Source organism: Panthera uncia, unplaced genomic scaffold (assembly GCF_023721935.1).
Source record: "Panthera uncia isolate 11264 unplaced genomic scaffold, Puncia_PCG_1.0 HiC_scaffold_849, whole genome shotgun sequence".
NCBI classification, from domain to species: domain Eukaryota; kingdom Metazoa; phylum Chordata; class Mammalia; order Carnivora; family Felidae; genus Panthera; species Panthera uncia.
This window is the reverse complement of record NW_026060033.1, coordinates 1-11,667: the sequence shown is the minus strand read 5'-3', so window position 1 is coordinate 11,667 and position 11,667 is coordinate 1. Positions and strand designations below refer to the sequence as shown.

The 11,667-nt window shown below is 55.5% G+C and overlaps 1 protein-coding gene across 1 annotated transcript; it reads left to right on the top strand.

Moving 5' to 3' along the window:
• Nucleotides 1–401: 401 nt before the first annotated feature.
• LOC125918470 (mesoderm induction early response protein 2-like) lies at nt 402–11,419 on the top strand (the record flags this gene model as incomplete). Its single annotated transcript, XM_049624463.1, has 7 exons — nt 402–1,372; nt 2,521–2,663; nt 6,195–6,320; nt 6,824–6,947; nt 7,452–7,543; nt 8,050–8,119; nt 11,151–11,419. Coding segments are annotated over exons 1-7 (972 nt in total), but the record flags the coding sequence as incomplete, so codon positions are not given.
• Nucleotides 11,420–11,667: the final 248 nt, after the last annotated feature.

The window sequence follows — 11,667 nt, the reverse complement described above, 5'->3', positions numbered from 1 at the left end:
CTCTTTCCCTTCCCCTCTTAGGTTTTCAGGTGGGGACTTAGACTGTCAAGAGACAGATGAACAGAGGAGAAACATACACAGTTTATTAACCCAGTAGCACATGTGCTGGAGAAGTCAGATGAGTAACCCAAGGGGGTGGCTACGGCTTGGACTTCTGAGAGCGTCTGCACAAAAGAACGATAAACTTGTATGGACTGTTATGACACAGGAGGACTTTGAGTCTGTCCAGGCAACAAGTCGTGGGAAGGTGGATGTGCAGGGAACTAGTAGAAGGTCAGGCTAGTTAGTAAGGTGTGTGTGTTCAGTGAGCTGGGTGCCCGGTCATCTTCAGTGCTAACCTGCTCCCTTCCTGGTTCGGGAGGGGAGGCACCCGCACAGTGATTTACAGAGGTCATCCTGTGTCTGTTCTTGCTCAGTGTCTTTGTCCCAGAGTAGCCCTCACGCCAGAGTGGCACACGTTGGGGTGACACACTCTGACCCCTAGGTGTCTAGCAAGCAGTGGAACTCCTACGCCAGCTGCTCCCCAAAGTGCTGGCTCCGTTTTGCATTTCCGCCTTTAATTTGCTTTCTTCTGATGAGCATTTCTTCATGTGCTCATTGGCCATCTGTGTATCTCTTTGGAGAAATGTCTGTTCAGATGCTTTGCCCATGTTTAAATTGGGTTATCTTTTCATTAACAAGTTGCAAGAGTTCCTTGTGTGTTCTCGACACAGGTCCTTTCTCAGCTGCACGGTTCGAAGGCCTCTCCCTGCTCTGTGGATTGCCTTCTTCAGTGACGGCCTTCCAAACAGAAAAGTTTTTCTTTAGATGAAATCTGGTTCATGTATTTTAACTCTTGGTGCCTTATCTAAGAAGCCACGGCCTGTGTCCAGGGTAACATAAGATGTATTCCTGTGTTTTTCTCTAAGACTTCTATAGTTTCATAGTTTTATGTCTTGGGGCACCTGGGTGGCTCAGTCGGTTCAGTGTCCGACTCTGGCTCAGGTCATGATCTCATGGTTCGTGGGTTCGAGCCCTGCGTTGGGCTCTGTGCTGTCAGTTCAGAGCCTGGAGCCTGCTTCAGATTCTGTGTCTCCCTTGCTGTCTGCCCCTCCTCATGTGATTTTTGGACTCTGTCAGTTTCTGCACAGAAGCCAGATGAGATTCCTCCCATATGAGGCCACTTCTGAGGCCACCTGGGGAGTTGGGCTCTGACCTGAACCTGTTCCCAGGCGGGATGCAGAGATGTGCCCTAGCGGGTCCTGGGCCCACCGGGCTAACCTTGCTTCTCTTTCTCCGCAGGCCTCCTCGCTGGAGAGGCAGAGCCCTCGCGTGGCCTCCTGCCTCACTCATAGCCTGTGCCCCGGGGAGCCCAGCTTGCAGACAACAGCAGGTACATTCCTTATGCCCCTTCCTTCCTCTTGCCCAGGGCCACCAGGGCCTTTGTGGTTGTGACAGACAGAGTCCCACCCAGCCTGGCAGAGCCAGACACAGTGTGCTGGCTCCCAGGGTCCAGGGACAGGTATGTAGACAGAGTGGCCAGGGCTCTCCCCATTTTCTGGTGCGGGCAGGGCTGCCCAGGAGAGGGCCAGAGTGCCTTACTTCTGGCATGTCCCGCTGGCCTGTCAGGCACCTTAGCCAAGGCCTCGGGCTGGAGCCACTGGCCGCAGGAAAACTGGGGGCTTTGCTGTGGGTGAGCTCCTAGGTGCTGTGCACCCCTCCCAGGCTGGCTGTTGGCCCCCTTCCCGTCCAGCCTCAGCCTTCACCGCTCCCTGGCCTGGGGGGATTGAGCTCTAGCCATTTCCTTTTGTGTTTGTTTTCTTTAAATTTGACTTACTGAAGACCAGGATGGGGAGAGAGAGAGCAATGATCACATCCTGCTTCTTCTGGGAAAACCAGAAATCCGGTGATATGCACCACACATTGGCCTGTGCGGGTGGCAGTGGTGTTGCTCTGCCGAGGCAGCAGAAAGGACTGGCCTCGGACGGGCCTGCTGTGTGTGTCCTGCGGGCGTCCTGCCCACACTGTGCTGGCCCCGCAGGCCCTCGTGGGTGCGCAGTCACCTGTGCGTTTCCGGAGTTGAGGGCCCCGCCAGGCCTTCCGCTTTTCCTGCCCTCGCTCGCCTGGTGCTCATTTCTTCCCAGTGTGTGGGCTCTTGCCCACACCCTCACCGGTGTCTGCGGTTGGGGGACCAAGCAAGCGTCCAGGAGAACACATCCCCCCCAAATGTCCAGAATTCGTGTGTCCAGTTAGCCAGGTGTGTTCTTCTCTCAGGGGTCGTTCTGTTGGGAGTTCCCACGTGGTAGACTGACCATGCTGGCCACTGGTGTGCACACGCGTCTGAACATGCACGCACGTGTGCGCACACACACACACACACAGCCTTCTGCACGTGTATGCATGTACCCACACGTGCACATACCTGCAGGCTGTGGGCTTTGTCCCAGGTGACAGTGGGCCACTGTCCTCAGCCTTGCACGATGGCTGGTGTGCGTGGGGTGAGGAGTGGGGAGCTCACGCAGGCGGGTGTCTCCTCCACAGTGGTGTCCATGGGCTCTGCAGACCATCAGTTCAACCTTGTTGAGATCCTGTCACAGAACTACGGCATTCGGCAGGAGTGCGACCAGGCTGCAGGAGACCCAGGGAAGCCGGAGGGAGAGTTGGAGAAGGACTTCATCTCCCAGGTGCTTGGCTGAGCTCGTCCCCTGTGCCCCTATGTAGGGGGAGCCCCCGGGCAAGGTCACGATTTCTTCATTTGCTGAATTAGTCTCGAAGCTCAGATTTCACAGGGACAAGTGTTGTGTGCACATCTGTTTGCAAAGCGCCAGGCACTGTGCTAGGAGCTGAGATGGTGGGGGCCGGGCCAGACCCGGTGGTGCCTCTGGGGCTTTAGGGTTCTAGGCACAAAACCCACTGTCGTCAGACTTTTTGCCCTCAGAACCCCCTCTGTGGCCTTCAAATGTTGGAGGATCTCAAGGAGTTTTGTGCGGGTTATGCAGTAAATCCATTGTTAATAGAAATAGCATATTTTTGTGAAAATGAAAAAACAGCTTTTCCCCAACTAAAGCAAGTTGGGGAGAAGAGTGGAACCGCTTTGTGTTTTTGTAAATGCAGAAGCGGATCCGAGAGCCCAGCTACTGTCTTGAAGGCAGATGTTGATGAACAGTGATCTGTTCTCTTGGTTGGAGTGTAAACCTAGCTTCATACACGTCTGTTCTTGGAAGAGGAGAGCGCCTTCCCAGATCGTGGTGGATATTCCTGGATGCTGCCCCCAGAGTCAGTCAGTGGTGGTTCTGTAAAGGGGATTGCAGAGGGGCTTCTGCCACATGCCCTGTGACCTTCTGTGGTTGGTTGTGTCAGGACCTGTTGGTGGTGACCTTGTGGTGGCTCTTTATCCTCCTCATCGTGAGGTGTTTGCAGCCTGTGCACCACAGGATCCGAGACACCCGGGGGCTTCCGCACAAGAGATTTATTTCTGTCATAATCGTGGAGGCCAGAAGTCCGCAGCCAGGCTCAGGCATGGTGGTTTCTGCTGAGGGCCCTCATCCTGACTTCCGGTTCATTGCCTTCTCGCTGTGTCCTTGTGCTCGTGTCTGAGCGAGGGCGGGCTGTCTGGGGCCCGTTCTCTTGAGGACCTGACCCTCTTGGATCAGGGCCCCATCCTCACGACTCATTTCCCTGTAATTCCTTGTGTAAAGGCTCATCTCCACGTGCAGTCACACTGAGAGTTGGGGCTCTGGCATGTGCATCTTGACGAGACATGAACATTTGGTTTGTTCAGTATCTACACTGATCTCATCAAACATCTTTCAAGTAGTGGGAATTTTTTTTTTTTAAAAGCAATAATCGCAGGCACTTTATGCAGTTTGGTGCTATGTATCGCTCGGTACCAATTTGGTCTTAAGACCAAAGGCAAGTCTTCTCTTCAGAAAAGAAAACACGGAGGTTGCCTGGGTGGCTCAGTCGGTTGAGCGTCCGACTTCGGCTCAGGTCATGATCTCACGGTTCACGAGTTCAAGCCCCACGTCGGGCTCTGGGCTGACAGCTCGGAGCCTGGAGCCTGCTTCGGATTCTGTGTCTCCCTCTGTCTCTGTCCCTCCTCTGCTCACACTCTGTCTCTTTCTGAAAAATAAACAAACATAAAAAAGTTAAAAACAAAACAAAAAAGAAAACATGGGTACCTGAGGGGCTCAGTCGGTTAAACATCTGACTGTTGACTTTGGCTCAGGTCATGATCTCAAGATTCCTGGGCTTGATCCCCACATTGGGGCTCTGCACTCACAGCTAGAGCCTGCTTTGGATATTCTCTCTCTCTCTCTCTCTCTCTCTCTCTCTCTCTCTCTCTGTGTGTGTGTCCCTCTCCTTTTCATGCTCTGTCTCTCTTAAAAATAAACATTAAAGAAAAAAACAAAAGTTTAACATGAATTTAAAACTTCTCAAATCTAGCCAAAAGCTAAAGTCAGCCATTTATTAGTTGAATACTTTATCTAGGTTTTCTTCAGATGTAATTTTTAAAAACTGATTAAGAAAAAATATAACATCCAAGGTAATTGTGGAAACACTGCCGTTCTGTATGACCTTACCTAACAGGATCGTGAATTTGTGAAGCACACGTTGTCAGATCCAGAGTTCCCAAAATTCTAATTTTTTCTTCAGGGACCGGAGTTTCACCCTTGTAGCACATAGTTGTTTGTTTGGACGTAACGGCCAACTTGGCCCGTGTCCGAAGGCGTCTGCGCCGGGCCAGACCACTGTCACCTGCCCGCCGTTCCGTCCGGTACGAGTGCAGTGGCGAGCTCGGGACGGTGTGCGTCCGGCACGGCCGTGACCCTGGTGCTTCTGCACAAACCCTCACTGCAGGGTGTGGCAGCCACTCCGCGTGCTTCCTGTCTCCTCAGGCGGCAAATTGAACCACGGCTGCTCAGAGGGAGAGTTGATGGAATCAGTGATTTTGTACAGGATATTCTGGAGCGAGAATGGCACGTTTACAGCTGAGTGGGTGGTGGGAGGCGCGCACGCTAACCGCTCGCACACCCTGTGCTCCTGCCTCGACCGGAGGGTGCTGTGCCCCACCGTTGGCTCGCTCCCTTGGCCCCAGCGCCAGCACAGCGAGAGCCAGAAGCCATGTCCTATTACCATGAAAGTTGCCGTGCCTCTGGGACCCCCCCAGAAAGGGTCCCGGGAGCCCAGGGGGTCTTTGGGCCACTGTGTTAATCCCCCAACAAATGCACGGTTGGAAACTGTGGTGGAGGTAACGAATGTCCCTGTCAGTGGGATCCCGTGAGGGTGGAAGGGGGACCTCGGGGTCAGTTGGGAGGGGGCTGGGCACAAGTTGGGTGTTCTTCCACGTGGACTTGGAGCCCCCCGGGGTGAGGGCAAGGCATGAACTGGGGTACAGGGGAAGCAAGCATCTTGAGAGAATGAGAGGGAGGTCCAGGGAGCTGGAGGCTGGCTGTGACCCGCAGGGTCAGGGCGCAGTGTGGCTGGACAGCACTGGCTTCAGGAGCAGAGAGGTGGGTGTGAGTAACAGTGACCAGCACTAGAGGAAGGCAGTGGTAGTTTTGTCTCTTCCTTCCCAGTCATCAAATGTCTCATTCCCGTTTCTTGTCCTGTTGCATTGGCTTGTAGTGTCTTACGGTGGGCTTGAGCCTCCCTTCTTGTTCAGATGGGATGGGGTTGCTCTGGTGGCTCGTTACCAACTCCTTGAGGGCTCACGGCACCTCTGTTACATTGATGAGGCAGACATCTCTCTACTTAGCATCTTGAGTTTTCGTTGTTGTTGTTGTTGTCGTTTTGGTTTTTTCAATCAGAAGCAGATGTTGGATTTTCCCAGATGTTTCGTTCACGTTTATCAAGATGGTCTTGTTTTTCCCCATCTGATTTATTGACATCATAAGTTGTGATGGTAGATTTACAGGTATCGAGCCATCCTTGCATTGCTGGAGTTAAGCCTGGGCAGTACCGTGAGGATGGAGAGGCCAATCCTGGCCCCACCCTTCAAGGCTGGTGACCTTGGGCAAATAGCTGACTTCTCTGGGAACAGGTGTCTTGTCCCTGCATCTATTGGGGGTCATAAGGGAGTCTTTGGTTGAAGGACTGGGCCTGGGGTCTGGCTGGAGTTAGCTGCTGTGAGTGTGACGAGGTGGCTCTGCTTGTGGTGGCCAATGTGGCTCACAACCCCGAGCAGCCTCCTGACTCAGCCCTGGCCCCTGCAGAGCAGCGACATGCCTCTTGATGAACTGCTTGCCCTCTATGGCTATGAAGCGTCAGACCCCATCTCGGAGCGGGAGAGCGAGGGCAGTGACACCACAGCCAATCTCCCTGACATGACCCTGGACAAGGTGAGTGGACTGGGAGCAGGGTTCAGGGAGGACAGGCGAGAAGGCCCTGGCGCGCACAGAGGTGCTGTTGCGGCATCAGGCCAGGCCTACTGCTTAGAGAGCCCTGTCTGTTCCCCCGCCCCACTCCCCAGAGTCAGAGCTGATTCAGTGGCTGTGGCTTCCCACCCATGGCTCGGGTGGCCACAGGCAGGGGCTAGAGAAGGGGCCGAGTGGAGACTGGTGTGGAGAAATGCCCTTGGGCCGGGCCCTCTGGGGCAGGTGTCAGGAGGGAGGGGCTCTCCTGACCCTGGGTGTAAGGAGTGGTCCCCTTGGTGGCCTGTCCTTGTGCCTGGCCCCTTCATCTTCAGAGTGGAAGGAACCACCCACGGGCGCTCTCGGGGCGTTTCCAGCGTGAGGCTGCTGCTGGTAGTCGCTGAGTTAGCACGGTCACTTGTTGTTATTAAGTGTCGTCTCGAGGTTGTTGACACAAACCACAAAAACGTTCTTTGCTTTCTTGTTAAAAGGAACAAATAGCGAAGGATTTGCTTTCAGGGGAAGAAGAGGAAGAGACACAGTCCTCGGCTGATGACCTTACCCCGTCCGTGACCTCCCATGAGGCCTCCGATCTGTTTCCTAACCGGAGTGGACGTAGGTGTCCCGCCCGCTCCTGCACTGTCCTTGGGGGCGGGCCACGCACAGCTCTGGTGATGCAGGGGAAGGGGCCCCAGGATGCTGGGGATCGAGGACTTGTGCACGGATGTCTGTTGCACCTGGATGTGTCCCGATCTCAGTCTGAGCTCCTCAGGGGCTCCTGTCTCCTTGCCTTGGCATGTGAGCTGACACGAATGGCTTTGGTTTACATGAGGAAGGAATGTGTGGGTTCTTGTAGCTGACAGCCCGTCCCCTCGACTCTGCCTGCCTGTGAGGCCTGGCAGTGTGAGGTGCCTCCTGACTCCCCTGTCCTGTGTCCTGTGCCCATCTCACACCCATCGCCTGTCCAGGGTCAGGCTCCTTTTCTGGAAGGGCAAAGTGTGGGGTCAGGTGGATGGAGAGTCGGGGGGAAGTGCAGGCAGTGGCCCTCCAGGGCCCACTAGTCAGTTAGGCCACTCAGACTGCTGTGGGCGCGACTCAGCTGTTCCCCTTTCCCCAAAGCCTGCTTCCTGGCTGACGCAGACAAAGAGCCTGGCTCCTCCACCTCGTCCGACACAGAGGAGGACCCTCTTCCTGCCAACAAGTGTAAGAAGGTGAGTGGCTCTGACCCAGCGGTGCCTTGAACCTGGATCTGTGCCCCTTGGGGGCAAGGCTGAGCACGTGGTTTCTGAGAGGGGAGCTGGGCTGCGGCCTGACCGTGCTGTTGGGGACTGAGACTCACACCTGTTGCTCTTGTCCCCATCATGTGGCCTGAGGTCCTGTCCCCGGAGTCCTGTCCCTGTGATGTGGCCCAAGGTCCTGTCCTGGAGGTCCTTCTGGGGCCTTCAGACTGGACCTCAGAACCCTTGGGTCTTTGAGCCTCCTGCCCCGGCCACATGACAGCTATAGCAGACAGATGGATAAGTGGATGTAGACAGAGTCACTCACACGCACACACATCCACCTCTGCCTTTTGTGCTTAAGATCACAGGACTTGGTATCTGTGGGCAGATTGCACAGATGAGCCCTGGGCTCTAGGCAGCCACCCAGGGGCCCATGTCATCACCTTGTGGCCTGACCTCCCATCATCCCTGAGTGTCCTGGGCGTTTGCCTTTGCAGGAGATCATGGTTGGGCCTCAGTTCCAAGCTGACCTCAGCAGCCTGCACTTGGACCGCCATGGTGAGAAAAGTAAGTGGGGCCTGGTGAGTGTGGGCTACAGGGAGGAGAAGAGAGGAGAGCCCCAGTCCAGTCAGGAACGAACCTGCTGCATGCCTTCTTGGTGGGGGGATCTGAGGGGCCAGGCTCAGGCCAGGTGCCCCCTGCACCACCCTGAGCTTGCAGGACACTTGGGGCCAAGGCCAGGGCAGGAGGAGGTGGGCCAGTTGACGCCCCATCCCTGCTCACTGTCCTTCCAGCTTAGTGCTGTGTGGTCCTGCCACCCTGTGCAGCTGGTACCCCTCTGCTGCCCTCGGTTCACCCCTTCTGCCCCTTTCCTGCCTGCCCAGGTCACTGTCCTCGTCTCTCTGGGCACTCACACCTTTCCCCACCTGGCCCTTCATGTGTCTGGACCTTGTCCCAAGTGTCCTCCAGAGACTAGGGTCTCTGTGCCTTGCACTGTTCCCCCTAGAACATGGGGTGAGGCTCAGGATGCTCGCCGTCCCGGACCTGATGTCTGTCTGTCCCCGATCCCCCTAGAACCTGGGGTGAGGCTTGTTGTGTTTCCAGATAGGCGTTGACACCTCCAGCTGTAGGTGAAGAAAATGGGATGTGAAGTCACCTGGCTATTGGCCTGAGTCTTGTTTTCCAGGCCCCAAAGCCCCTGTGAGCCTGGGGCTGGCACTCATGGCCAGGGGTCTTTCCCAGGATGATTCAGCAGCTGAGACTGGTGGAGAGACGGGGCAGGCAGGGGAGATGTCAAGGGCTCTGGCTGGTGGCTGGGATGTGGGCTTGGTGGCACGTGGTTGCTGCACCATAAGCAGTTTGGGTAAAGGAGGGGCCAGGACAGCTCAGGTCGGCTGGGTCACAGGGAGGTCAGGTGGAGGTCAGTCTGTGAGAGAAGCCGAGACTGTCCGCCAGAAAGAGGCACCAGTGCGCACTCCTTAGCTACACCCTTGGAGGGTCTTGAGAACAGGTGGACCCCAGTCTGGAACCGCAGCCTCGGTAGCGTCTGGCCTTCGGGCCTTTTCCTCTTCTGCAAACCGGCCCTTGACCCCGAGGGGCTGGGAGCTGGCATCTCCCTTTGTGCTGCACCCGAGAAGAACCTCGATTGCGCTGTGCCCTGTTTCCTTGTGTGGATGGACCGCATTGGCCCATCTCTTCTATTGTCGGTCGATAACTGCGGCTTGCGCGTGTGGCCGCGAACGTGTACGTGTGTGTCTCTCTCTTCCGGACAGATGGCTGGGAGCTGCACTGTCGGCTCACGTTTTGGTCAGGAGAGACTTGTCAGGGGCCCCTCCGGCGACGTTCCTCGTCCCCATGCACACGTGACAATGTGATGTTGACTGGAGCCCTCCTAGCGGGTGTGGAGGGGCGTCTCTTTGTGGCTGTAATTGGCGTTTCTCTGAGGGCGAACACGTTTACTGGCCGTTGCGTCTGTTGTGAGGCACCTGCTCAAGGCTTTTCCCCACTTTCAAACCGGTGTGCCTCTCTCTCTCTCATTTGTGGCAGTCCCTCCTGCGCTCCGGGTACGAGTCTGTCATCTGCCGCATGTGCCGCCACGGTCCCTCCCGGGAGGCAGCGGCCAAGCTTTCACTCTGCCCACAGTGTGTGTGCCGGTGAGAAGTTTCTGTGCAAGACGTTCTGCTTTGTTTCCCTGCTGCACAGAAAGCCGAGGTTGGGCTTCATGGCCAGGGTGTGGTTGCAGGTGTGGGTAAGGACTGCTTTAACCCATGTGGTGTGCTGCCGCTCCAGCGCCGCTTCTGGAATGGTCCGCCGCTGCCCTGCCGGTCTCTCTAGCGGGACCCTGGCCATCGGCACGCTGTCTTACTGTTGCCGCTCAGAGGAAGTGGGGGACGACGCCAGGCCTCCACCCTCCGTAGCCTTGTTGTCCACACAAGTTGTGCGCAGCTTGTCAGCTGCCTCAAGATGCCTGCCAGGATTGTGATCGGAGGTGCCCTGGACCCTGAAATGAATCTGTGCAGAATTGATCTTTGTGGTATTGACACTTGCCGTCCACACGTGTGGTTCCCTCTCGAATCCCAGCGGGGCCAGCCGTGGTTTTGCAGCAGTCCTGCGCGTACTTTGTGCTCCTATTTGTGCTGCTTTACGAGAGGTTTTCAGAAGTTTCATCTGTACTTGATTTCTGTTAGTAGAAATGCAGTTTGTTTTAGTTGATCTTGTACGGGGTGACTTTGCTGAACTCATTTACCAACTTTAACGTTTTGTAGGTTTTTTTGTATTTTCTTAGGTATTCAGTGGCGTAACTTGTGATGGCTTGCTTTCTTCGCGATCTTTGTATTTTTATCTTTTTTCCTTGCTTTGTTGTACTGGTTTTTCCTCTGGGATCTAGAGGTGATAGAGGACGTTTTTCTCTTGTTCCCACAGTTGGGGGAAGTGTCCAGTAACCCCTTTAGCATGCGGTTGGCTCTAAGCTTCTGTAGGTGCTCTGTATTGGCTAAGGCGCCTGTGGGGCCCAGTCGGTTACATGTCCGGCTCTTGGTTTCAGCTCAGGTCGTGATCTCATGGTTCGTGAGTCCGAGCCCTGTGTTGCGCTCTGTGCTGACAGTGTAGAGCCTGGAGCCTGCTTGGGATTCTCTCCCTCCTCTCTCTCTGCCCTTCCTCACTTGCGCTCATGCTCTCTGAAAAAATAAATAAATAAACAAACATAATTTTATCTGTAGAGGAGAAAGTTCCCTCCTGTTAGTAGCTGACAGTTTTTACCATGAACGAGTTGGACTTGTGTCAAGTATTTTTTTGAGTCTCTTGAGATGGTTGTTTTTTTTTCATCCTGTTCACGTAATGCTTTATATTGATAGATTTTCAAACATTAAACCAACCTCGCGTTCTGGAGTAAACGCTAGTTGGTTGTGAAATGGTATCTTTTGATATCTGTGTGTATGGTCTTCGTTGTGGAAGAACCAGGGGAGTCCCCTGGAAGGAGCTGAGATGGCCTGCCCTGACAGGTACTTCTGACGGGGCCGCTGGAAGAGGGGCGCGTGAGCTCCGGAGGTGGGTGCAGGCCGCGTGCCTGTGACGTGACCCTGGCTCTCCTTCTCCACAGTCTATGAGAATGACGACCAGCTGCTTTGGGACCCCAACGTCCTCCCTGAGAGGGAGGTGGAGGAGTTCCTGTACCGGGCAGTGAAGCGCAGGTGGCACGAGATGGCTGGGTCTCAGCTCCCGGAGGGAGAAACGGTGAAAGACAGCGAGCAGGTGGGGCTGCCACAGGGGCGCAGAGGGCGGTGGCGCTGTAGCACCCTGAGTCAGAGGGCAGGGCCCATGCAAGGGCGGGAGGGGGTTTGGGAGGTGCGCCAGTGTGGTCGTGTGATGGTGGCGAATGAAAAACAACTTGTCAAGGGGGAAATGATGGTATAAACACCCCGATATCCTTACCCCGGTGGCGGTGTGAACGTCCCTGACATTCCCCACCCCAGTGGCGGTGTGAGCGCTCCTGGTATCCCCACCCCGATGGTGGTCTGAATGCCCCCTGATGTCGTCCCCTCCCCCCTGCCCCCGGTGGTGGTGTGAACATCCCTGACATTCCCCGCCCCGGTGGGGGTGTGAGCGCTCCCAGTATC